The 26,321-nt window shown below is 42.4% G+C and overlaps 1 protein-coding gene across 1 annotated transcript; it reads left to right on the top strand.

Annotated features, from left to right (window-relative positions):
• Positions 1-24: 24 nt before the first annotated feature.
• On the top strand, positions 25-25,607 carry MYCFIDRAFT_145126 (uncharacterized protein; the record flags this gene model as incomplete). The annotated part of the gene is made up of 5 exons (XM_007933359.1): positions 25-201; positions 297-531; positions 2,115-2,208; positions 25,249-25,402; positions 25,470-25,607. 5 exons carry the CDS (start codon positions 25-27, stop codon positions 25,605-25,607), a joined length of 798 nt encoding a protein of 265 aa, XP_007931550.1.
• Positions 25,608-26,321: the final 714 nt, after the last annotated feature.

Raw genomic sequence — 26,321 nt, 5'->3', positions numbered from 1 at the left:
TATTACACAGTACAGTAGCATACAATGGCCTCCCATCCAGACGCCGACCTTCACCCCGTCGCCACAGGCCCGGCAAAATCCATCGTCGACGCCCACCAGAAAGAAGAACCCTTGAAACTCTACTCAGGCTGGTTCTGCCCTTTCGTCCAAAGAGTCTGGTCCATTTTCGAAGAAAAGAAAATCCCATACCAATACATCGAAGTAAGATACATACATCAATCCCCCTTGTCCACCACCCTCCACGCATGTAGTTCGATTAACCTCCCTCCTTCTGTTGTACACACGTCAAACCCTAGAACAAATCGCAATCCCTCCTCTCCCTCAACCCTCGCGGGCTCGTGCCCACCCTCCAATTCTCTGACAAACCCCTCTTCGAATCTACCGTCATTTGCGAATTTTTGGAGGATGCCTACCCGGAATCCACGCCGAAATTCTTGCCTGAAGATGTGTATTTGCGAGCGAAGACTAGGCTTTGGATTGAGTTCTTTTCGAGGAGCCTTGTTCCGGCTTTTCATCGATTTTTGCAGGTAAGTAAGCTTACTATTAAGTAACTGCATGCATGGTTTGTAGAGGGTTGACGGACTAAACTTTTCTTTTCTTCTTGTAGGCGCAAGGAGAGGAAGCGATTGCGGCGGGTAGGGAGGAGTTTTAGGGATTTTGAAGGTTTTGGTAAAAGCTAGGGATGAGGATGGGGTCTACCTCCATTCAGGCTCGTAGGCATGAAGAATTGAGTTACGTGAAGGTGAATAGGGATTATATTGCGACCGAGTGTACGTAATAGATTAGTAATTAGGGCTAGCTTCCGAACTTACCGACAACCAATTACGAGCACTCTACCTAATTCTTCGCCTACGAGCCTAATATAAACCCGTACGAAACTAGCCTACTAAATACTAATATAATACTATAACGTATATAAGACATTCTAAATAGCGGAGGTTATAGCCCTACTAATTGCGCTTTATTCTACCTATTAAAAAAGTCTATACGATATTAGCGCGTTAAGTTTTCGCTATTCTACTAAGCCGACTCGACTATAGCTATCTAGACTACTAGGCGGCTAGCTATACTGCTAGAAATACCTTAACATATAATATACTATATCGCCTAGCTAATACTTAGAGATCCTTCTCCTAATGCTAGTAATTATTATTTAGGTAGGCGAAAATTCTATCTAATATCTACTAACCGCTCTATAGCCTTCGAGGGCAATCGATAACCTTCCTATAGCCGACTCGATACTTCGAGGTCCTTCGTAGACTATTTCTAAATACCTTTTATATATAGTATAAGTCTATTCGAGGTATAGTTATTAAGTTACTACTATATAGCAGACGCGACTCTAAAGCTAAGGTTAAAATACCTAAAAGTCGCTACTAGCACTGCTACTATAGCTGCTACTACCGCTACTGCTACTGCTGCTACTACTACTGCTAGCACCGCTACTACTACCGCTAGCAGACCGCTAGTACTACCGCTACTACTACCGCTAGTAGACCGCTACTACTATAGCTACTACTATAGCTGCTACTATAGCTACTACTACCGCTGCTACTACTGCTAGCAGACCGCTAGTACTACCGCTACTACTACCGCTAGTAGACCGCTAGTACTACCGCTACTACTACCGCTAGCAGACCGCTAGCACTACTGCTACTACTACCGCTAGCAGACCGCTAGCACTATAGCTGCTACTATAGCTACTACTATAGCTGCTACTACCGCTACTACTATAGCTAGTAGACTGCTAGCACTACCGCTGCTACTACCGCTAGCAGACCGCTAGCAGACCGCTCGCAGACCGCTAGCACTATAGCTACTACTATAGCTACTAGGCCTCGAGTTCTTTAAGATATCTAAAGAACCTTCTAGTAAGATAACGGTATGTAATTACGACAATAAAGGCAATCTAATCCTTCCGCCTTAGTAGTAAGACGATAGCGGCGATCTAATAGACTAGGATTTAGATAATACGCTACTTCTAGGCTAGCTAGGTTATTAGTATGCTCTAGTCGGTCTACCTCTTCCTAGATAGATAGTAGTATTACCGATGCACTCTATAAGCGGCTTCCTAAGCGATATACTAGAGACTATCGTACGACTAGCGAATATAGCTAGGGTTAGCAACTTCGAAGATAAGCAGTTAGAATCGGAGACTATAGATAAAGACCTTAGCAAAGAAGACGAAGATCTTAGTAGTAACGAGGAGTTAGATACTTACGATAAAGACAATATATTCGATAAAGATAAAGATAAAGATAAAGATAAAGAGGCCCTAGAAATAGCACGCCGTGCTAGTAAAGACGTTGCGCTTAAGCGGCTTCTCGATAAGTATTATAAGGAGCTAAAGGATACTATAGTAAAGAATAAGGTTAGTATAACCTACTTCGTTAAGTATCTAGTCGATAAGCCGGGCGATAAAGCATCTACGTCTACTAAAACTCGCAAGACTACTAAGCGCTCTAAGCAATACGAGAAGAACCTCTAGGCTATTATTAATGCCTTTCTAGAAGATCGCCTATTTAGTGCTCGTATTATTCGTAATAAGCTAAAGAGCCTAATTAGCAAGGATTTGTTTAGTATATATAAACCGGAGTTCTATATCTTCGAAATCGACCTTAGAGATATAGACGATACTATCTAATAGGTCGCTCCTATACAGTATTAGTTGCTCGGCTAGGATCTGCTACCTAACGTACGTCGCGATTATTACTAGTACTAGACTAAGTTCGCGGATAAGCGTAATATTATATAGAAGCGTACGACGATACTAACCTCTTAAGTCCTATATTCTATATCTTATATTAAGGTATTATTCTTTCTAAAGGCCCTTAGAATATTCCTCGTTAGCAATAGTGCGAGTCGTCGTACGATTAAGGTCTTAAACAACCTAAACATTACTCTAGTATATTAGACTATCTAGATCTTAATAGATAAGAATACTAATTATATAGAGACGCAAATTGCTAAGCTATATAACTACCCCGATAAGTAGTATAGTAGTACTATCGACAATTTTAATCGGATATAGAACCGTACCGACTAGGCTACTAGAGATACTAACTAGATAGTAGCTATAAATGCCTCGTATATAGCCGTTAATAAGCGCATTCCGAAGGGTAGCCTAAAGAAGAAGATAATCTATTACGATAAGCCGCTAAACGCTAATAATATCTTTAAGAATATCTATAAAGATAAGGCAATACGACCGGATAGAGAGGAGGTTTCCGATATTAGTATTAAGACTACGCTCTTCTATATTAATAAGGCTATTGCGTATACGTTTCTAGAGACCGTAAAGGCAATTTTCGAGAATAGCAGTAGTAATCTAAAGCGACTAGTATAGCTAGTAATCGATAAGTTAGACCCGGCCCGTATAGAGGTATATTCGTAGCCTGTTTCCTTTAACAACGAGGCGACTATTAAGGGTATATATACTATATAGGACGAAATCCTGCTTAAGTTCTAGGGCCTAGACCGCGATAAGGACTTTACGAGCGGGCTAGAGGGACCTCTATATATATAGAATAGCGACAATATAACCGTCGTACGTAGGTATAGCGTACGTAACGAGAGTATCGAGAATAAGGACCTATACGACAAGCGTAACAGCCTCCTTATATCGCTAGCCTAGTTCTATACTATAATAAACTGTGTATTTACTATCCTACGTACGTACTAGGATAAGAATAGCGATAGGAAGCCTCTTCTAAGCGCTTAGATAGCAAAGAGCGATACTGTATTCTAGTATAGCGAGAATAAGGTTAGTAGTACGAAGCTAAAATTCTTCGAGATCCTTCGGCTTCTTAAGACTATATTCCGGGCTCGTAGTATCGGTACGGCTATTAAGTAGTTGTCTAAGCAGGGCCGCGTTATAATCTCTAGTAAGGAGAGCCGTATAGATATAGTTAAGGAGGCCCTATCTAGGCTAACCGCTTAGCAATACCTAGAGATAGTATAGGATATCTATAAGAAGCTCCTATCTATCGAGGTATAGCGTAGCTTACTGCACCGCGTTAGTAAGCCGGCACCTAATGCCTAGTATACTACTATAGCTCGGATAATATAGGAGATTAAGATATTCCTTACCCTATGCCTCGGGGTCTATAACGTAGATATTAGTTATCTCCGTCGATCCGTCGACTATCTAATCCCTAGTTTCCTCGGTACTAAGTAGGGAAATTATAGTCGGATAATAATATATAAGCGATAGCTGCTTAGTCTAGGCTATAATAATATCCTCTAAGAAGCTATTCTATCTTCTAGCATTATTACTAATAGGAAGAAAGGTTATATAATAGCGGCGGATAAGTAGCTCGAGATCTATAACTACGAGTACTTAGAAGACATTAATCGTATTAGTAACTCGACTTATAACCTGCTAGCAACCTTTAAGAAGATCGTACTTAACCGCGAGCCGGCTCGTATACTACGTAATATAATAACCTCCTTTACTAGTATTAAGATAAGCAGTTACTATACCTATAAGAATATAGCTATTAACGTCTTTAGCCGCGTAGAGAAGCTATTCTCGGATGGCTTTATAGCTCCGTATAGCAATAACGGTAGGTAGACCCCGCAGTAGTTCGGTTTGCGAACTATAGAACGTATATAGTTTAGTTTCTTAGCGGTACCCCTCCGGTTTGGTTCCGGTTTGGTTTTTTACCCCGCTAGTCTAAGCCGGTTTCCGAGAACATCCGACTAAACTGCGACGATATGCGACGACATACGACGACATGCGACGACCTCGGATCGGGTCCGGGGGCCCTATCTATACGATTGCATCTGTATTTCGGGCTGTTTAGACGTGTTTTGGGTTAGGTTTTTGTCTGTAGCCGGCACGTGGCCGGCAAACCGGTCCGTGCACCGGTTCCTTAGCAAACTAAACCAAACCAAACCAGAATTTCGGCTTGGCAAACCAAACCAAACCAACCCGGACTACTGCGGGGTCTAACGGTAGGTATATATCGGACGATATCTAGTAGCTTAGTAGCGATTAGATCCGCGAGAAGGTCGCTATATTTAACTAAAGCAATAAGGAGTACTTCGAAGGTCGTTCTACTATTACGAATACGGTCGTAGAGGATATAGAGGCTGCTAAGGCTAGTCGTAAGGCTACGACTAATCGTAGCAATATATAGGGTGCTACTATCGATAAGACCGACTCTAAGTAGGTCGATACTATCTAACGTACTAATAGATAGACTTAGCTTATCGATATAGAGGTTAAAGTAGTCGATGCAATAGGCGGTAACTAAGATATAGATAAGGGTAGCGGTTGTAGCGACTAAGGAATAAATAAATATAGCTTTTATATTCGTTTATAGTAATCTAACCTACTATATCTACTATCTAGGCCTTCCTTACTAGCTTTATCTCTTAGGTACTAGCTTTATCTTCTAAGTACGCTTGCCGCCGACAACGATAGCCCCGTTAACTAGGCGGTTAGCGGCGAAGTAGTAGCGGTAGACTAGAGTATATACCTCGTCGGAGGTGCTTATAAAGTCGAAGAGTTTAGCTAGGCGTACGATAATTACTTAATAGCTAGCTAGGCTAGGCATACGATAATAGCTTAATAGCTAGCTAGGCTAGGCGTACGATAATAGCTTAATAGCTAATAGCTCTATAGACTAGAGTGCGCGCCTAGTAGCGAAGTAGTAGTAGTAGACTAAATTATATACCTCGTCGGTAGTAGACTAGATTACGTACCTCGTCGGGGATACGGGCGTACGATAATAGCTTAATAACTAGCGTTGCTCTAACTAGCGGTTAGCGGCGAAGTAGTAGCGGTAGACTAGAGTACGTACCTAGTAGCGAAGTAGTAGCGGTAGACTAGAGTATACGCCTAGTAGACTAGAGTACGTACCTCGTCGGGGATGCGGGCGTACGATAATAGCTTAATAACTAGCGTTACTCTAACTAGCGGCAGTCGGAGTCTTAGTTAGAGTAGAGGTCCCTACTATTAGCTTCGCTTTAGACTTAGTTCCTATATGAATTTAGAGCGCCTAATACTAAAGGAGGCCTCTAGTAATTTCGAGAACTACTAGCAATTCTAGCCTTAGGCATTTAACTAGTAGTAGTCGGCGGCTATTGCGTTAAAAGTGCAATAATATATAGCCGTTATTGTTGCCTTACTATTATAGCGTAAATAGCGCAATCCTATTAGTAGAGGCAAACCTTACCTACGATGCGCTAATATAGACCTACGCTTCCTAGTTTAACTTCTTCTTCTTCTTCTATATATACTAATATACTAATATACTAACATACTAATACCCCTAGCAATATACTAGCTATCGGCTTCTAATAGTAACAGTATCGATACCTCTTTGTCGCATATAGGTAGCTCTATAGCGATTAATACTATTTCTTACTAGTTCTGCGGCTTACTACCGATAGAGCCGCTTATCTAATAGTTAAGGTTCCTCGATCGGTAGAGTTTGTTTAGTCCTTCTTTTAAGGTCTCTAATAGGCTTTGCCGAGTAAGACGTTATAAAGGCGACTCTTCTAGCGAGTAGGTGCTCCTAGCGAGTAGGTGCTCCTAGCGAGTAGATATACTATAGCTTTAGCGGGCGTCGACTGCGCATTTAACCGAAAGAGCATAGTTTTATTAGAATATCGCAGTCTTAGTATAAACTATAGAGGTCTCAGATAGATTAGCGGAGGTAAAAACTCTTTAGTAAGGTACACCTATAATGCGGCTAACGGTCTAACTCGGTAAAAACTCTTTAGTAAGGTATACCTTAAGTAGCGGCTCGATAGCGACTCTCCTACTAAGTAGGTTAATAGACTAAGTAGGTTAATAGGTTCGTAGTATTGCTATAGGTCTAACTCGGTAAAAACTCTTTAGTAAGGTATACCTTAAGTAGCGGCTAGGCCTAACTCGGTAAAAACTCTTTAGTAAGGTACACCTTAAGTAGCGGCTAGGCCTAACTCGGTAAAAACTCTTTAGTAAGGTATACCTTAAGTAGCGGCTATAGGCTTCCTACGTTTGGATTCTTTATAGGATAACATACGCGTATCTAGTTAAGTCGGCGTAACGCCTTCGTTAGGACTATTAGTTATAATAACCTTAGTGCGTAAGGGCCTCTAGTATACTTAAGCCCGAAGGCGCTTAGTCTTAGTCTTAGTCTTAGTCTTTACTACTATACGACTATAGTACTGCTATACGACTATAGCCCTTTACGTATTAAGACTATTATCCGACTATAGTACGCCTTCTCTTCTAGTAAGCGTATTAATATTGCTATACGACTACAACGCGCTCGATAACCTTTTTTTTATAGTGTCTCTAATACTAAGGGCGCGGTTATACTCTATTATTGTCTAGGTACTAATAAGTGTCGCTTTAGCGAATAAGCTGTTATTGTTTCGCTTAATAAGTCCCGTCCTATATACCTTGTCTTCGGCTATACGTACTATAGTTAGTAATAGAATGCGTTAATTGTTACGCATTACGCGTAGTATATAGGCTATATATAATACTAGTATACTTCGGAGTATATGCTTCTATAGCCGCTTAGTACTGCTAGTTAATTAGATCCCCGGACGCTACTATTCGTTTTCTCTACCTTATATAGTAACTAGTTATCGGAATAATCGTTCTAGGGAGAGTCTAAGCAATAGAGGGCGTTAACATAAGAGGGCTATCGTAGCTTCTCGAAGGGTACTTTTACGAGCGCTCGATATATATTATCGCCCTACGTATCTATCCTTGCCGTATATATTATAGTACTAATAGCTGCGGTATAATAAGTATAGTACTAGTATCGCTAGTGTCGCTAGTATCGCTAGTGTCGCTAGTATCGCTAGTATTAGCAACTTCTCGGGTTTCGGAGGCGGTTCTTAGTGCCTAAGGCGGCTATCGTTATCGTATTAGACACTTTTGTTAGCGCTATTTGCTAGAAACGCGCTAAATCGACGTATCTCGCTATATTAGTAATACTATTATAAAAGTCGTGAAAGTCGGTATTATAAATACGCGGAAGGAAGCAGCTATAACGTTTAATCCTACTAATTAAGCGCTCTGCTATACCAAATCCGGGGTCTTAGCGGGACTCGGTATCCTTATCGCTTCCTCGAATTTACGCTTCTCGCCTAGCTCTTATATACTATCGATACCTACGACTATCTGTAAACCCTCGTCGTAAAGGACACGATAGATAGCCTGCTTAGCGAGCTTATAAGGACATAATAGAAAAGCCGGCTTAGCGAGCTTATAAGGATATAATAGAAAAGCCGGCTTAGCGAGCTTATAAGGATATAATAGAAGGGTAGTAAGGAAGGACCTTATTAAATGCTATCTCTAGCGCTATCTCTAGTACTAATTCTAGCGCTAGCTCTCGCAGAAGTAGCTAAACTAGGCACTACTATACGTAGAAGCAACTCAACTAGGCTAGCTCTCGTAGAAGTAGCTAAACTAGGCACTACTATACGCTAGCTCTCGTAGAAGTAGCTAAACTAGGTATTCTACGCTAGCTCTCGCAGAAGTAGCTAAACTAGGTATTATACGCTAGCTCTCGCAGAAGCAGCTAAACTAGGCACTACTATACGCTAGCTCTCGTAGAAGTAGCTTAACTAGGTATTATACGCTAGCTCTCGTAGAAGCAGCTAAACTAGGTATTATATATTATACGCTAGCTCTTATAGAAGCAACTTAACTAGGTATTATACGCTAGCTCTCGTAGAAGCAGCTTAACTAGGCTAGCTAATTCTAGCGCTAATTCTAGTGCTAATTCTAGCGCTAGCTCTCGCAGAAGCAGCTAAAGTAGCTTAACTAGGCTAGCTCTCGTAGAAGCAGCTTAACTAGGTATTATACGCCTACTCTCGCAAAAGCAGCTTAACTAGGCTAGCTCTCGTAGAAGCAGCTTAGCTACCTCTCGTAGAACTAAATAGGCCTAACGAACCGATAGATAATAACGAGTCGGACGAGGAGATTGTAGTCGGCGACGAGGACTTAGCGAGCTTATAAGGACATAATAGAAGGGTAGCTATAACGGATCTTGTTAATGCTAACTCTACTACTATTCTACTACTATTTCTAGCGCTATTTCTAGCGCTATTCTAGTGCTATTTCTAGCGCTATTTCTAGCGCCATTTCTAGCGCTATTTCTAGCGCCATTTCTAGCGCTATTTCTAGCGCTATTTCTAGCGCTATTTCTAGCGCTATTTCTAGCGCTATTTCTAGCGCTATTTCTAGCGCTATTTCTAGCGCTATTTCTAGCGCTGTTCTAGCGCTATTTTACCGCTATTCTAGCGCTATTTTACCGCTAATTGCAGTATTAACGCCTGCTAGGAGAGCTACCTTAAGAGCCTATTATACGTCGACCCGCTTCCGAGAGTCTACGCTTAGTACGCAATACGCGACCTCGCTCCTCGTTAGTACGAGTAACGGTACTAAGAATCCGCTTAGCTCGAGTATATGCCTATTTAGCAGTCGGATCAATCTATAGAGGTAGCTATCGCTAAGTACGTAGACTAAGACTACTAGATAAGCCTAGGCGCTCCTAGCCTCGAGTTCCTAATACCTAAGTATTACGGCTATAAAGGAGGTTAGCCTATACGCTAGTAGAGCCTATAATACCGCTTCTTAACTTATTTAGAGCAGTAGCGCGCTACTATAGAGTAAAGGGCATTATAGGTAGTAGTATAGTGTCCGATAGACGTGTGTTTAGGGCGCTACGAGCCGCTTCTCGAGTAGCCTCTTCCTCGGCCTTCTTTTGTCTATCTTCTTCGGCCTTCTTCCTCGCATTATAAATAGTACGCTACTTAGTTAATACCTCTAGACTAAGGCTTTTTAGAGTATCGATTAGCTAAAAGATAGCGAATAGTTGCTCGTACTACTAAAGCTTCTCGAACTAGTCTACAAATACTAGCGCCTTCTACTTAAGGAGATCCTAATCGATAGTAATACTCTCGTTCTATTTATTAACTAAGTTAGCGGTAGTAAAGATATTAGCGATATTAGCTAGAATCGGATCGTCTATAATCTTAGTCGATAGAAGGTCGAATCGAATATAGCTTAACTAATCTAGATACTAAAGGGCAGGCCGCTTTAATATCTAATCCTTTAGTATACTAAATCTAATTGCTAAACGAGTGCCGGCTCTCGGAGCCTTAAATTTCGGGGGAGTAATACCCTCTAGAGGTATATCGATATAAAGAGCGTCTAGTTCTAGGTTATAGATATTATAGCAATCTTCTACTACTAGTAGTTGCTAGGTATATACTACCTTATCCTTACCGAGATAGCGAAGGACGACTTTGCGTAGATATATACCGTATTATTCGCGTAGATAGTTATTCTAGAACTTCCGCTAAATCCGAGGAATCTTATCGTAAAGGCAGCGAAGCTCTATCTCTTTCTTAGTATTAGCTAGTAACCGGCCCTACACCTATAGGCTAGTTTTGAGCCTATATAAGAGGCCTCCTTCTATATTATAGATAGAGCATTAACCTCGTATAGCACATTGTTTATATTATACTTCTACAATGCCTATATTATAGGGCTCTAGTTATTAGCCTAAGCGACAGTCTCGTTATCCTATCTTGCTGAACATAGCTGCCTATATTGCTATAGGTTATATTACCCTTAGTAGCCTATACTATTACTATAAGTAGTAGTAGTAGTGTTAGTTTCCGTCCTTTATTAGAGCCGAAGGTAGGGCTATCTCTTTATATCTAACAGGTTCGGGTGTATTGAAGGTAGTCTCTAGGCACGAATAGCTATAACCGAAGCGAAGGTACGATAAGAGCCTACGATACGGACGATACCGAAGTATCTCGAGGGGCCGTTACGACAAGCAAAGAAACCTCTTAACGAGGGCATCGCTTTAACCCCGAAAAGCTGCAAACCCTTAGGACTGTTACAGCTTAGGGCCTAGTCTATAACTATAGCTAGCTTCTAAGGACTCGGCTCCGGGTCGAAGACCTATTTAGCACCGCTTACTCGAGATAAGCTACCGCCTGCCTAAGGAGGAGATAGACTAATTACCTATCGGCCTTGCTTGGTTTGCTAAGACTATCTATACGATAGCAATTTCTAGATTATAGGTCGGATACCTAGGCAGTTCCCCTATTAACCGGGTAGATTGCTTCGGGATTCGCTGCCTCGTTCGGACAGTACTTAGCCTTCTACTAGAAAAAGAAAGTCCCCGCCCCCCGCCTAGCTAAAAGAGATAACAATAGTTAGTAAAGCGGCTGGTTTCTAGGATCCAGGTATAAATAGAGATTGTAGTTCCTTCCTCCGAGCGGCTTTTGTCTAAATTTACTAAATTAAAGCTCCTAGGGGTGTCTAAGCGACCCCTAGGAGGCCAAACTCTAATGCTACCCTAGGGGTAACATTAGAAGAAAACAGCCTAGCACACTATTTTCTCGCATAGCAATATCGAAACAAACCAAACCTACAACATATACTAAAAACACTTTCCTATAGCGTTATATTTCAAATTATTTCGTTTTAACTACTTTATAATAATCGAATAAGCTCTAGCGAAAGCGAGCATTACGAATTAGCGGAATCTTCGGAATCTAATAACCTACCGGACCCTATTAACGAAGAAATCAGGCGACGACTAGTTATTATAAGCGCTATCGACCTAGGGGCTATCGAGCCTTCTACGCCCGAGGCTCTCTATAATGTCGTTATAAAGATAATTCAAGGGCAAACTAACCTTCTCCGTTAGAACAGGCGTCGCCCGCTAGAGCTAGGAAGCAGTAGGAACCCTTTATTCGAAGGGTAGAACGCTACGGCGCACGTAGAACGCTTTAGGGACAACTTAGCCGAGTATAGACTCGAAGAGGAGTCGGACTAGTACAAGGTCCGGTCCCTTACGAGGACTACTATTACTAAGCTTTACCGAACCCTTAGAACCCTAGTTAGCTACCTAGAAAAGGACGACAAGTCTAATACCGACTAGGAGGTCTTTAAATAGGCCTTTATAAGGGAGTATCGGGATCGCGATAGCCGTCGTATTAAAGGCAGTCGTACGTAGCTTAAGAACCTCTATATAGAGAGGCGCACCGAAGATAACGACCTAAAGGAGTACGTCCGCGAGTTTGTTAAGTTAGCGGACGGTATCGACTAGTAGGACCTCGAGAATTCTTAGAGAACGAGGCTGCTCCTTAAAGGGTTGCCGTAGTCTACGGCTAAGCGTGTCTTCCGTCGCTATAAGCTTAGCGAAGCCAATCCCGAGACCTTTAGGAAGTACAAAGAGGTCCTAGAGGCTGTTAAGGACGATATTAACAGCTCCGCTAACGCAAAGAAGTTTATTTATAGCGAGGACCGGAATAACTTAGCCTAGGTAAGGAACGATGCCTTAGGAACTAGAGGGCCTAAGTTTCTTCCTAAATCGCAAAGTAGTCCTAGTACCGTAACTCCTACTATTACTAAGCATTCTTAGGACGTTACGGACTTAGCTAAATCCCTAGCCTAGCTCAACCTTAATGCGAAAGCACTATAGCGAGTTAGGGAGGTCCTTAATACTAGTATACTAAAGGATATACTACTAGTCTACTAGGTCTCCGATCCTAACTACCCTAAGGCCCCTTTAGTTAACGTCTATACTATACGGAAGATCTATTCTAACTTAGATAGCAAGTGCTAGATATACGGCGGTTTCAAACATATTTAATTAGACTACCCTATCTAGAAGGAGCTTCTTAAGAGGAAGCTCGTTATACAAGTAAATAGTCGGTTCTACTATACCGATACCGGCGACAAGATTAACTTCGAGTAGGATCGTAGAGCTCCGAAGCTGCCTTAACTTAGGAGTCTTCTAGAGAAGAAGTATAGTAGCAAGATCGAGTTTAAGGACACTAGGAATAGTACCCTCGCCGCTATTGCTAAACGAGAAACTTAGAAGGTTAGGGCAAAACAGGTTAAGGAGCGGAGTAGTAATAGTACTACTAAACCTATTAAAGTCAACTTTGTGTCTTAGGACCCGGACGCAGTTACTAATGTTTACGCGGTTACTAAGAACAGTATAGATGTCTACGCTGCTATAAGGTCCTAAACCTAGTCCTAGGGCAAGGGTAAGAGCCCGTAGAACCCTACCCGCCCTAGTGCGGCAGCCCCTACTAGGATACTTAAGAAGCAGGCAGCTAATAAGGCTAAGAAATAGCGAGATTTAGTCGCTAAGACTAAGACACTCTAGACAGCCGAAGACCGTGTAACCCGAACTAGTATAGCCTCTCCGGAGGTCCTAGAGACTCCGGATATCGATATAGAGGATAATACTACCGACCTTAGTAGTACCCTAGGCCTAGCTAACCCGCCGGCCTACAAACGAAAGTTAGCCGACCTAAAGAGCTTTCGCTTTGATAGGTACATAAAGAAGTATAGTACCGGGCCTACTAACTCCTACGATATAAAGGCAAATGCTCTCTTCTAGGCTTTATAGTTCCTAGACCTTAAGTCTAACGTGTCTATAGGGGAGCTTCTAGTATACGGTTTGCCTACTAACCTGTTCTAGAGCCGGATTCCTAACGATGCAACCTTTATAAAAGACCTTGCAGCCCTCCGACGTAAATAGGGGCGAGAGGACTATATCGACGTCTCTTCCCTATAGTTCCTTCCTAAATTTTTAGGGGCCTAGGAGTTAGTAGAAGGCGAATTAGTAACCTACGAGAGCTAGGAGACTATCGATAATGCTAACGAAGAGGGGATTAAGGAGATAGGCCGAGGGGATAATAATAATGCCGACTCTACTTCGGTTTTAGTTTCTATTAAGGCTATCCGATTTACTAGCTAACAAATCGGTCGAGTAGGACCTCCTCGACCTAAGGAACTTTACTCTATTTCTAATAATGTAGACCTTTCCGCAGTTACCCGTTCCTTTACCGTCGTTCCCGCTATCTATATTTAAGTTACTATCGGAAGCTATAGTTAGTAGTTGCTAGCAATGCTTAATAACGGTTTAGAGTTACTTATTATAAGTAAGCGCTAGGCTAAACAGCTCCGACTGCTAATAAATAGAGATATTTCCCTTAGTATATAGGGAGTAAATAGGGAGGTTGCGCTAGTAGGTACCTGCTATAATGTTATAGTAGACGCTTTCGGCATATGCTTTTCCTTTACCTTCTAGATTGCCGCTAACCCGAATACGCTAATTATTCTAGGTCGACTATAGTCTCGCATAACCCGGGGTGTCTAGCGCAACTGCGACGATAGCTCCTAGGAAGGAACTATCGCTAACTAGAAGGGCAACCGAGTCGTATTTACTAGTTATATTGGAAACACTAGCTACAGGTCCTACGAGGATATCCTTGCTGCTTCTGGGCGCTCTTCGGGAAACGCTATAGCGCGGTTGTAAGACTGGCAATCTGCGCTATAAGTTAATGTAGCTTGAATAGGTTATATCTAGAGGTACGCCGCTCCGTACGACAAGGCTAGTTTCTAGGCTCTATACTAAGGAGACGAATGCTCGAAGCGATAGCGAGCATAATAGTATAACGATCACCTAGTGTACGAATCTCGGTAATAATACTAACGTAGGCATCGCCGCCGGAAGCGGATCTACCCGAGCCCGAATCCGAACTAACTAATTAGAGCGCCGAGCTAATGCTACCCTAGGGGTATTATTAGGAATCTAACGTTTTCGCCGGAATTATAAATCAGGATTACTAGCTGTACACCTACCGACTTAAGGAGACTTCTAATAAAGTTTACGCGCTGTTCTACTACGCTAATCTCCGGGCCTAACGTTAAAGAGAGAGGGCTCGGGTATTACGAGCGGTTAGCGTATATACCCTATATAAGAGGGTAGCTAATAAGATTAAGCCCGTAAAAGGCAGCGTATATATAACCGATAGGTCTAATCCTAGCGGAAATCCTAACTAGCGACAAAAGTGCCTTAACCGCGAAGCGATATTAATACCTAGGGATAGTCTATACGACTAGAGGTATATTACTAAAAAGTTCTCCGCTATTCCTAGGGGATTGAGGCTAACGCCGGAGAGACTAGCGAACATTAAACCTAGCATCGAGCTTTCGGATCTTAAACTGGATTTGCTATACGAGCTTCTATATAACCGCGAAGCCGTATTAGTATATAACTTTACGCATCTAGGTAGGATTAACCCGGAGGTTGCCCCTCTATAGAGGATCCGAACGATCGAGTATAAGCCTTAGGCTTACCTAGGGTTTAAGCTAAACCTAAGCCTAAGAGGTATAGTTAAGGACATAATACGGTAGCGTATAAAGGCTAGTACCTTAGAGCCTTCCTATACCTCGTATCGCAATCTATACTTCCTAGTTTAGAAGAAGACAGCTCCTAAGGAGCTAAAGAAGTATCGGCTAATTAACGCTGCCTAGAAGTTTAACGTAGTTACGATTAGAGATGCTAATCTTCCTCCGGAGACTAATAGGTTCTTAGAAGCCTTTACTAACTGTATAGTAGCCTCGCTAGTTAATGTGTTCTCGGGCTACGACTAGATACCTCTCTACCCTAACAGCCGGGATCTTACTAGTTTCGAAACGCCTCTTAGACTACACCGACAAACTACCCTTCCCTAAAGGGCAACCAACTCCGTAGCCTAGTTCGTTCGTATTATAAACCAAGTCCTCGCGGCCTATATCTCCTATATAGCGATGCCTTTCCTTAACGATATCGGCATTAAGGGCCCTAAAACTAGGTACGATAATAAAGAAGTAGAGCCTAGCATCCGCAGGTTCTTTCTCGAACACATTCAGAACCTCGATAGTGTCCTCTGCGACCTAGAGCGAGCTAACCTAACGGTATATAGGGAGAAGCTTCAGCTCCTATATAAACGAACAAACATTGTCGGGTTTGCAACTAATAAGAACGGCCGCTATCCTAACAATGTACGGGTCCTAAAGATTGTATCCTAGCCCGACCCTACCTACTAGAAAGATGTCCGGATCTAGCTTAGAGTAGTCTCCTACTTCCGTATCTAGGTCGAAAATTTTGCGTTAGTACACAAGCCTCTACACGCCTTGCTTAAGAAGGATACAGAGCCTAAACAGACCTCCGTTTACTAAGCCGCTAAGGATAAGGTTACTAAGGCACTTATTAGCGCGCCTACGCTTACCTCTATTAACTACTCGGAAGGCGTAGGTCTACTAATTATTGCTATCGACTCGAGCGGGGAAGGCTACGGCGAGATACTAATATAGTATAATCGTAAGGAGCCCTCCTTACGTTACCCTATCTAGTACGAGTCCGGTCTATAGAAACCTATCGAGGCCCGATACGATACTAGCAAGCGAGAGTGCCTTAGTATCTATAAGGCTCTTAAGAAGTTCCGACCTTAGCTCTTTAGAGTGTTCTTTCGCCTAGAAGTCGACGCTTAGACGCTAGTCTACTAACTTAGCTATACAGCCTCTAACCTGCCTAACTCTACGATAGCTCGGTAGGTTGCCTAGATCTATTTGTTTGATTTCGACGTCTTCTATATTCCTAGTAAGAAGTACACTAGACCGGATAGCCTTTCTAGAAGGCCTGCTATAGGAGAAGACATCGCCGAGATAATAGAAGAAAAGGATATCGACGCGGTTATTAACCGCACCTTCTTTACTGCCTTCTATATTAACGCTATACCGGTAATTACTAGGTCTACTGCCGACGACTAACCTAGTAACTAGCCTAACGAAGACTCTACTACTAACGGCGAGGACTAGGACGATACTAAGGTAGGCGAACTAGGTAGGGATAATATCCTTAATAGAGTCTACTCCGATAACTCCTATAATATCGCCTACTTCCTTACCTATACGAAGAGAGCTCCTAGTCTATTAAAGAGTTAATACCGTCGTATTATTCGCTATTCTCGGAGGTTCCTTATTAAGGATCGCATCCTTTAGCGACAGGCTATAGTTAATATACCGCTCTAGCGTATTATTAACGATCCTGCAGCCCGATAAGAAATCCTTCGTTCCGTTTACGATAAGCTCGGCTACCGGGCGGCCGAGGGTACCTTCGATATCCTTCGTCGACGCTACTAGTAGGACGGCGTATAGGCTAACGTCTCCCGCTACTATAAGAGCTGTCCTAAGTGCAACTTTAGGAACAGCTACCGGCGTTTAGGGGAGCTACGTATCCCTACTGCCTAGTTAGTTAGGGAGCGGTAGTATAGCGATAGGGTCTATCTTAGCCGCAATAATAGCCTATATATTATTCGAGAGGGTCTTTCTCGATAGCCGGAGGCCTACTATTTCTATAAAGGTTGCGGTGCTATTAATGCCCGTAATATAGCTACTTTCCTATTTAAGGATCTATTTTGCCGCTAGGGAACACCTTACGAGGTTATCTTAGACAACGCTACGAACAATATAGCTAAGGAGGTTTAAGCGCTACTTATTTCGTACGGGGCGAAGAACGTTCGTATCTCCCCGTACTATCCCTAGTCGAATGCTATCGTTAAGCGCGGCTATCGGTCGTTAATTAACGCCCTATCTAAGATAACTAATAGTAGCGACAGATTAGTTCCTATTTCTACCCGCGTCCTAGCCCTTCTCTAGGCGGACCGAACTACTATTATCGATACGACCGGACTTATACTAGCGGAACTTATAGTTAGGAGGGACGCCGTTCTTCCTATTGAATTGTCCTATCGCACGTACGGCGTTTACGATTAGGGGTCTATTTGTACTAGGGCAGATCTTCTTACCCTACGGGCTAAGGCTCTTAAGGATATAACTACGACTTCTTAAGAGGGTCTTACTCGACAACGTCGCCTTCGGGAGGAAGCTAAGCAGTATTTTAATAACTATAATGCTGTTAATTAGGAGCCTCTAAAGGTTAGCGATATAGTCCTTCTATACCGGTCCGGACTAGAGTATAGTTACTCCTATAAGCTAGCCTTTAAGTAGAAGGGTCCTTATAGAGTAAAGGAGGTCCTTTACTCGGGTTCCGTATACCTTCTTTAGGAGCTAGATAGTACTACCTTAAAGCACTCTTACCCTCGGGCTAATCTAAAGAAGATCGTTAAGTTACGCGAGCCTACCTGCCCTCCGCCGACCGAGGAGGAAGTTAGTGCCTCTATAGACCCTCTACCGTCCTTAGATACCTATCGGGAGGAGGATCCTACCGCTATTATAGATCCTATTCTACCTAAGAACTATACCTATCCCTAGATTCGTCTTAGTAAGCTATTAGGAATAACTTAAGAACAAAGGGAGGGTTATATACGGATTAACTATATATAGAGCGTTTCCGATATTGATTCCGATTCTAATAGTAAACTAGACTTCTAGCTATCTAACTCTAACTCCGAGGAACCTAACTAGTCTAGCGACGAAGACCGCCTAGAATTATAGCTAGATCCCGAGACTAAATAATTGCTTACTCTTCCTTGCCTCTGCCTGCCCCTACTACGTTGTTTCCTTGCCTCTATTAATCGTTCTCCGCGCTATTAATGCAGTACCGCCCTATACCTTTAGTCCTTACCTACTATCCGTTCCTACTAATATTTATACTCTCGTTTGTTGCTTTTAGTTTATCTTATTGTTGTCCTTTGCTTTGCCTTTGCTTTCGATTAATGTTGCTATAACTTTATTCCTTTGCTCTTGTTTCCTTAGATAGAACTGTACGAGGCGTGTTTTCCTAATAATACCCCGGGGGTAGTATTAGGAAAATAGCCGAACCTAACCCTCTACCCTTCTAGGACTACTTCCCTCTAGATTCCTAGACTCTAGCAACCTTCCTTAAGTAACAACGATAATAAGATACTCTACTAGAGGATGTTCCTACCCTAATTAGCACTAGCTATATAGGATACTAAGAAAGGGAGGATCCCTCTCCCTTCCTAGCTCTTAGATAGATATAGCAACCTAGGCCTATAGCCTCTAAGAATAGGGACCTTAGGCCGCTAAGCTTAGTATCTAAAAGAAAGAAGAACGCACAGGCTACGTTTATATGCCTGCTACTATAAAAGGTAATGCTATATCTACAACGATAGTGCTGTAGGCTAATATAAGCTACGCTAGGCCTAGGCGATTTGCTCCTAGTTGCCGAGCATCTCTAGAGAAAAGCTAATACTACCCCGGGGGTGTTATTAGTCCCGCTAGCCTTACTACTATAGATTACTACTAGGTACTCGAACTAACTAGTTACATTTCGAGTGCGCGGGAATCTACGAAAGCTAGAGGTTAACAAAGGCGCGTAGTCGCTACTAGCAATTAGCTAGATCGATTATTAAACTTTAGCCGCTCTACTAATAAAGGAGTCTCGTATATAGCTTCACTTTTCAGGGTCTATATGTAATCGTTATCCGTTTGCTTTACCGGAACATACGGACTACGCTACCTTCGTACCCTATTTAAGGCGAGCCTTCTAAGCTCTTTCTTCTACTCGAGTACTAACTAACTTACTACCGCCTACCCCCCCCCTCTTCTATCTAAACCCTTTAATTATTATTAACAAGCTACGAACGTTTTTTGCAAACTCGTTACTAACTCCTTTCCGCTCCGGTCGACTAAGATATCTTCCGGCGCCCTAAATCCGCTAGGCGCTAGCAGCAGTAGTAACCTACTAGCCCTAAACTTAGGCGCACTAGTTCCGATCGAAGCCCCCTCCGATAGCGCCTTAGCTGCTATAACTAGCCTCGAGTACTGCTTCTAGATCGTTACCGCCCTTAAAGACCCTTAAGAGAAGATCTAGAACGCTCGCACCCTACTACGCGTTATTAATAGGAATATTAAGAAGGCTACTATCTTAGTTGCGTACGGTATAAACAACTTGCGTTAGTCTATCGGTAAGCGTGTCTTTAAGCGCGAGGTCCTTAACGATATAGATATCGAACAAGCCTTTCCTATCGTCTATAGCCTCGAGACGGCCGGTACCTAGATTCGCTTGCGCTTTAAGACCCTCGACTAGGCCTTCGAATATTAGGGAGGACTAAGTAGTCTTCCTAAGAGCCTTATTAACTTCGCCTACAGTAGATAAGAGCGTATAAAGCAGGTCTCTTCGTTCGTTAACAAGTATAAGGTCCGTCGTTAAGGCGCTAAGCACCTTTCTCGTACTATAATCTATCGTATATCTACCGCTAGCAAGAAGGTAGGCAAGCAGTTACTTAACTTGTCCTTTACGCTTAACGACTTTACGATATCCTACTAGAAGCGGTACTACGATGCAATTGTCTAGATCGATCTTAATATATAGATAACTAAGGATCTACTAAAAGAGAAGGGCTATCGCATTAATAGTGCAGGTTTTATTATTAAAGGTTAAGAGGCTCCTATCGTTAATGTCCTTAAACGTAAGGCTCTTCGCCTAGAAACAGAGGCCGATACGGCTACTAGTCTCGCGCTCGCTACGGAGATATAGGCTTAAGACCGTCGCTCGACCCGTAACTATAAGGTCCCTTAGGAAGTTAAGGACGAGCGCGCTAAGGCCGAAGCAGCGCGTAAGAAGGTATTACATACTCGCTAGGCCCTCCGCAAGGCTACTAAGAAGTATAGCGCCCCTTCTAGGGCTAACTATAGTACTAACTATAGTGATTCGGATATTAATATGCTAGATGCACTACTAGAAGATATCTCCTCCGAAGGCTCCTTTAGTAAGCATAGAGATAGAGGGCTCTCGCCGATCCTATTAACTAAGAACATCTATAGTTCTTACAAGGGCGACTCTATTACGTACCTTATTACTAAGATTGATATAGTTCCTAAAGCCGATATAGGCAAAGCTCCTACCGCCCTATCTATCTATTAATAGCTCGACGACCTTAGTAAGCTAGGAGAAGAGCCGTTCTCTATATATACTAACTATATTAAGAAGGCCGCTAAGGTCTATAGTCTCTATGCTAGTGCTAAGGCGATTGTCCTCGTCGGCCGCCTATTAAAGATTAGTCGCGAGATTCCTAATTAAGACGCCTTCGCTACCCTTAAGGCTAATTAGGCCTATACTAACTAGTTTCCTAGACGCCCTATTGCCGCCCCGATATCTCTAGGACTCTACGCGTTTAACCCTACTAGTACTATTACTCGCGCCCTTACGCTAACGGATCGCTAGAGCAAGTTCGTTACTAGCATTCTTAGCTAAGGCACTTCCTTCGACCGCTTTCGCTAGACTAGTAATACTATCTTCCCTTAAGTCTTTAGCTAGTTATAAGAGCCTCGTAGAGCATATCTTCCTTTCCTTATCGACCTAATATAGGAGGAGTTTAAAATGTACCTTTAGTATATGCGTGCGATGCCTAAGTCTAAGTAGGAAGGCCGTAATACCCTTTAAACTTATAGTATAAGCAACTAAATCGTCCGCTAGCACCCTACCCTATAGCTCTTAGCTGTCGCCCTTCGACCTAATTACGTATACGAGCTTATCTCTGTCCCTAAGCCTACTAAATTCTTCAAGGTTAGCGGTACTTATAAAAACTGTCCTTCTAAGGAGTCTGCTCGTCTCGGATAAGATATAGTTAAGCTCGCAGCTAGCGAGGGTGCTAGTTACCTGCGTATTAAGGTCTGTCTTATATCTAAGGATAAGACTAGCTGCTCTACTATTATCGAAGGTATATATTAGCCCGAGGTCTTTGCGAACTAGGTTAAGAAGCTCTAGGCTCGTAGCCTAGTCCCGCTAAGCAAGATTAGTAAGCTTACTAATAAGCACCTTACCGACGACGACCTCGACTATATGTTCGATAGTTAGCCTAATAGTAAGGGGCGTAAGGCGGAGTAGATCCTTAACCCTCTAAAGGAGTACGAAGTCTCTATTTAGATGCTATACCTACTATATAGTAATCTAAAGACTAAGAGCAACCGTATATTAATTAACCTAGGCTACTCTCGCGTTATCGACGGTACTAAGATTAAGGGTTACGACAACTTAACCGTCGCCGAGGTTACTAAGGCGCACCGCAATCTAACCGCCCTTCTAGGTTCGAATACCTTCGTGCCGTTCCCTTTCCCTACTACTATCTTAGTCGAAGGCCTTAGTTGCATCTCCGACGCCCTAGTTAGTAGGATTCCTTAGTTAAGTTACGTTGTTTAGAACGAAGTTAAACAGATCCTCTAGCTTAATAACGAGGGACTTAAGGAATATCTGCACGATTAAGAGAATGCTACGAAGGAAAAGGCTACTAACCTCCTCGTTAATTAAGCTTTCTACGAGGGATAGTACTTCGGTACTAATAGCTTTAATATATACGGAGGAGATTTCGAGAACCGACTAGCAGATAAGGTTATTGCTAGTAAGGATTACGGCGCGTTAAAGCAACAGTAGGTCTGTATAGTATTGCTTAGGAAGTTGTTTTTGTATAATTATAGTATCTAGGATTAATGCTACCCCGGGGGTATTATTGCGGAGTTCTGAAAATAGCCTTAGCTAAGAACGCTAAGGATGTATATATGTTTGTTTTAAGCGCAATATAAAGCGTGTCTAGTCAGACACGAAGAAAGGGAGGGATATTAGCTAGTAACCGGCCCTATACCTATAGGCTAGTTTTGAGCCTATATAAGAGGCCTCCTTCTATATTATAGATAGAGCATCAACCTCGTATAGCACATTGTTTATATCACACTTCTATAATGCCTATGTTGTAGGGCTCTAGTTATTAGCCTAAGCGACAGTCTCGTTATCCTATCTTGCTAAACATAGCTGCCTATATTGCTATAGGTTATATTACCCTCGGTAGCCTATACTATTGCTATAAGTAGTAGTAGTAGTGTTAGTTTCCGTCCTTTATTAGTCTAGTAGTTTCTATCGCTATTATTATTATTATTATTATTAGCGGCTTCTCGAGTACCTAGCGTATTAGTATCTTCCCCTAGAAGCTTAGACTAGCGGAGCCCTAATAGCCGGAATGCTCTATACGATCTACGTCGGCGAGGCTTAATTGCCGTATAGTTAGATTCTAGCCGCGGCTACTTAAGACGATTATCGATATAGTATAGTAGGAAGATAAAGGCTAAACTACGTAGAATAGTACGACCGGTATAGCTAAGACGTTAGACAACATCCTCGATATCGCGCGTAAGAGTAAACCTAGTCTAGTAAATAAGCTTAATGTCTAGTACATTTAGGCTAATACTAAAAGCAGTAGTAGCAACTATAATCCGGTGTTCCGATAGCCTATCTAGATACTCTATAGTCTTATAAAAGCGGTTATACCGGCGCTTCTAGTCTCGCTTAGCGACACTGCTAGTATAGAATATTACTATAGTATATATATTAATACCTTTATTGTCCTATATATATCGTTTCTTCTAGTCCCTATACTTAGCAGTCGTTGCGACTAGCTAATACCGAATAATATTAGCTAGATCCTAGACATACTTACGACTATTAATAAATAAGAGGGCCTTCTTAATATTTATCGGCGTAGCTTCCTTAGTCTCTAGGTCGAATATACTATCGATAGCGAAATATAGGTACTCGTATAAGCGGAGCTAATTCCTTAGAATAGTACGTAGGATATACGTAGTTTTAGACGATCGACACTACTACGAATAATCTTAGTCTAGAATAGCTAATTACTAACTAGACGAAATCTACTATATTTAAGTATAAAGTCCTCTATATCCTCGGACATTGTCGTAGAACAGCCGAGCTAAACTGTATTATTACGGAGCAACTTACGTAGAGCGAAGATCTATACATATTCCTTCCGAAAGTTACGCTACTTATTAATAAAATAGACTTTATCGATTACTACGAGACCGATACGGGCACGAACCTTAGGGTCCTATAGTAGCTTCCTAAAGGCTAGACTAGCACCGGTTTCTAGACTTAGGATAATATAATAATATCTACTATTAGTAATATAGTCGTATAGCTTAGGATAGAGGCTTATAGTTTCGGAGGTAATATTAATAGCGTTAACGATACTATCTCGCTCGATCGGCTAGCTATCTAACTAGCTATCTAACTAGCTATCTAACTAGCTATCTAACTAGCTACTAGTATCTAACTATAGCTATTAATACCAGTTCTCGACGACCTTAGCCTACTCCTCGCTAAGGCGATTTAGCGGTGTAAACTAGAGGGTAATATAGCTAGTTAAATACGTAAAGGCTATAAATACTAAGCTCTTGCCCTCGCCTGTCTTCGAGATCTATAGAATATCGCTGCCGCCGAAGATTAGCGCGAAGACTAGATCGATCTAGACGTCCTTCGGCTAATATCCTTTTCCTAGGTAAAGGCGATCTAATAGCTTAATAAGGCTAGCGGTAACGATATTACGATAGATATTCTTAGCCTCTAGAGAAGCTACGGCATTATATACGAGTTGCTTAACTTAGTCCTACGATAACAGGTTATTAGCGGCGTTAATACGATCGTAACGAGTCTAGAACTATGCTTTATAATCTCGCTTATTCTTAGGCTACTAGACCGGTAGCAAGTAACTAAAATCCGGGCGCTCTCAAGTTACGGCGGCGCGACCTAGAAGTGCTATTAGAAAGTGCTACTCGGATTTATTCTGCTATCTATTAGTCTTACGCTTCTTAGCCCTATCCTTCTTCTCCCTATTACGCTACTTGCGAGTGCCCCTCGGAGGTAGCGCTATTACTATCGTATGTTTTAGTAGGCCGCGATATTATTAGTAGGCGATAGCGAGGTACGATAGCGAGGTGCGATAGCGAGGTACGATAAGGCAAACAGGTATCTAAAGGGCTCTCTAGACCCTTCGTTAGGCCTATTCGAGTCTAAGAACGTGCTAGATAAAGGAATTACTACTAGTAAAGGTATATATAAGCTAGTAATATAGTATAGCCCTCGGTAGCAAGATAAAGGCAAAGGGTTAAGAATATAGGTATTCTAAGAGTCGGAGGTACGAGCGGCGGTTAATCTAAGAGTCCGCTCGTAATTTACTTAGCGTTTTATATACCGTTTATATATAAGTAATATAAAGGAGGGTAGAACAAACGCAGTTACCGGAAGACCTATCTTAGAAGATCGTATCTATAGCTTTAATTTAACACTTTAATATATACTTTATATAGCTATTTTAAAAGATCGTATTATTACGTAGAACAGCTTTTTTAGGTTTATCTATCTAATATATAGTTATACTTCTATAAATTCGAATTCTCGTTTATATACCGGACGGTTATATAGGAGCCGTACGGTTTTCTTTTAGGCGCTTCGCTATAGGCTTAGTATAGACCGCTAAGCTAGATATATATTAGTATACTTAGCGGAGAGATAATATAAGGATATAGAGACAGAGTAGAAGGTAGAAGGTAGAAGGTAGAAGGTAGAAGGTAGAAGGTGCTAAATTTAGGTAGAAGGTCTATATAAGCCTACAAAGCGGGGCCTCTAAATGGAGGTAGGATAGGGTGTGGTTTTAGAGAGGGGAGGAGCCGACGTTGATTGATTTTGCGGTTGCGCCTTGGATTGTGAGGTTGTGGGGTTCCGATCAGTTCAAGGGGGGTTTGGGGATTCCTGGGGAGGGAAAGGGGGGTAGGGATGAGGTTGTTTGGGAGAGGTTGAGGAGGTGGAAGATGGTAAGTGTGGATTGGATACGATATAATGTGAGATGGGGGTTGCTGGCGCTTTTCTTGTTTGTTTTAGGCGCTGGAGAATAGGCCGAGTATTCGTGATACGACGTCGGAGAGGGAGTATTATTTGCCTATTTATCAGAGGTATGCTGAGGATCGTGCGCAGAGTGAGCTGGCGAAGAGTATTCGGAAGGGTCAAGGTGTTGTGTAGAGAGATGAAGAGTGTCAGTGTCACACTCGTGTGAAGATATGCCTGGAACTACACCAACAACGGGAATTTGTTGCCTATCCATGTTGTGGTGAACTTGATAGTCAGGTCCTTCCCATCGCTGCCTGCCAAGCATACCACTGCCAAGCCGACCATGTCTTTGGCTGAGTCAGCGCGATGGGACTCCTTCAACCACATCGCGATTGGACATTTCAGCTAGCATTAGTGTATCAAGATGTCGTACTTCCATGTCTCTCAACGTGGCCGTTGCGACCACCTGCGACGGGTAAAACTGCATGATGAAGAGTGTCTGAACCATTCAGGAGGTCCGGGTTCGTGGAAGGAGGAAGAATGGAAGCTTCCAATGGAACATACTGTAGCGCAGGGAAGTGCTCGCCAACATATCGGCAATGTCTACCCTGATGCTGTGCACAACAACTATGGCACCGAGCACGTAGTGAAAGCTACACCGGATTGGTCCATCTATTTACGACCGGGCCGCTACGAAGACGCAGAAAGATTGGGTGGAGGCTTTCAAAGAACTTCGACATACACTGGGAGGAAATAATCGGAGTGCTTTGATATCGATGGGGCACCTTACAGGTGTGCTGTATGTGAATATGGGTCGGTATGAGGAGGCCGAGAAGCTGCAGACAGAAGGCTTTAAGCGGTGTTGCCAGCATTTCGCAGAAGATCATCTGGACAATCTGAAGACCC

The sequence above is a fragment of the Pseudocercospora fijiensis genome, assembly GCF_000340215.1.
Source record: "Pseudocercospora fijiensis CIRAD86 unplaced genomic scaffold MYCFIscaffold_10, whole genome shotgun sequence".
Lineage (NCBI taxonomy): Eukaryota > Fungi > Ascomycota > Dothideomycetes > Mycosphaerellales > Mycosphaerellaceae > Pseudocercospora > Pseudocercospora fijiensis.
The sequence above is the reverse complement of the archived record's forward strand: the minus strand, read 5'-3'. Positions and strand labels throughout refer to the sequence as shown.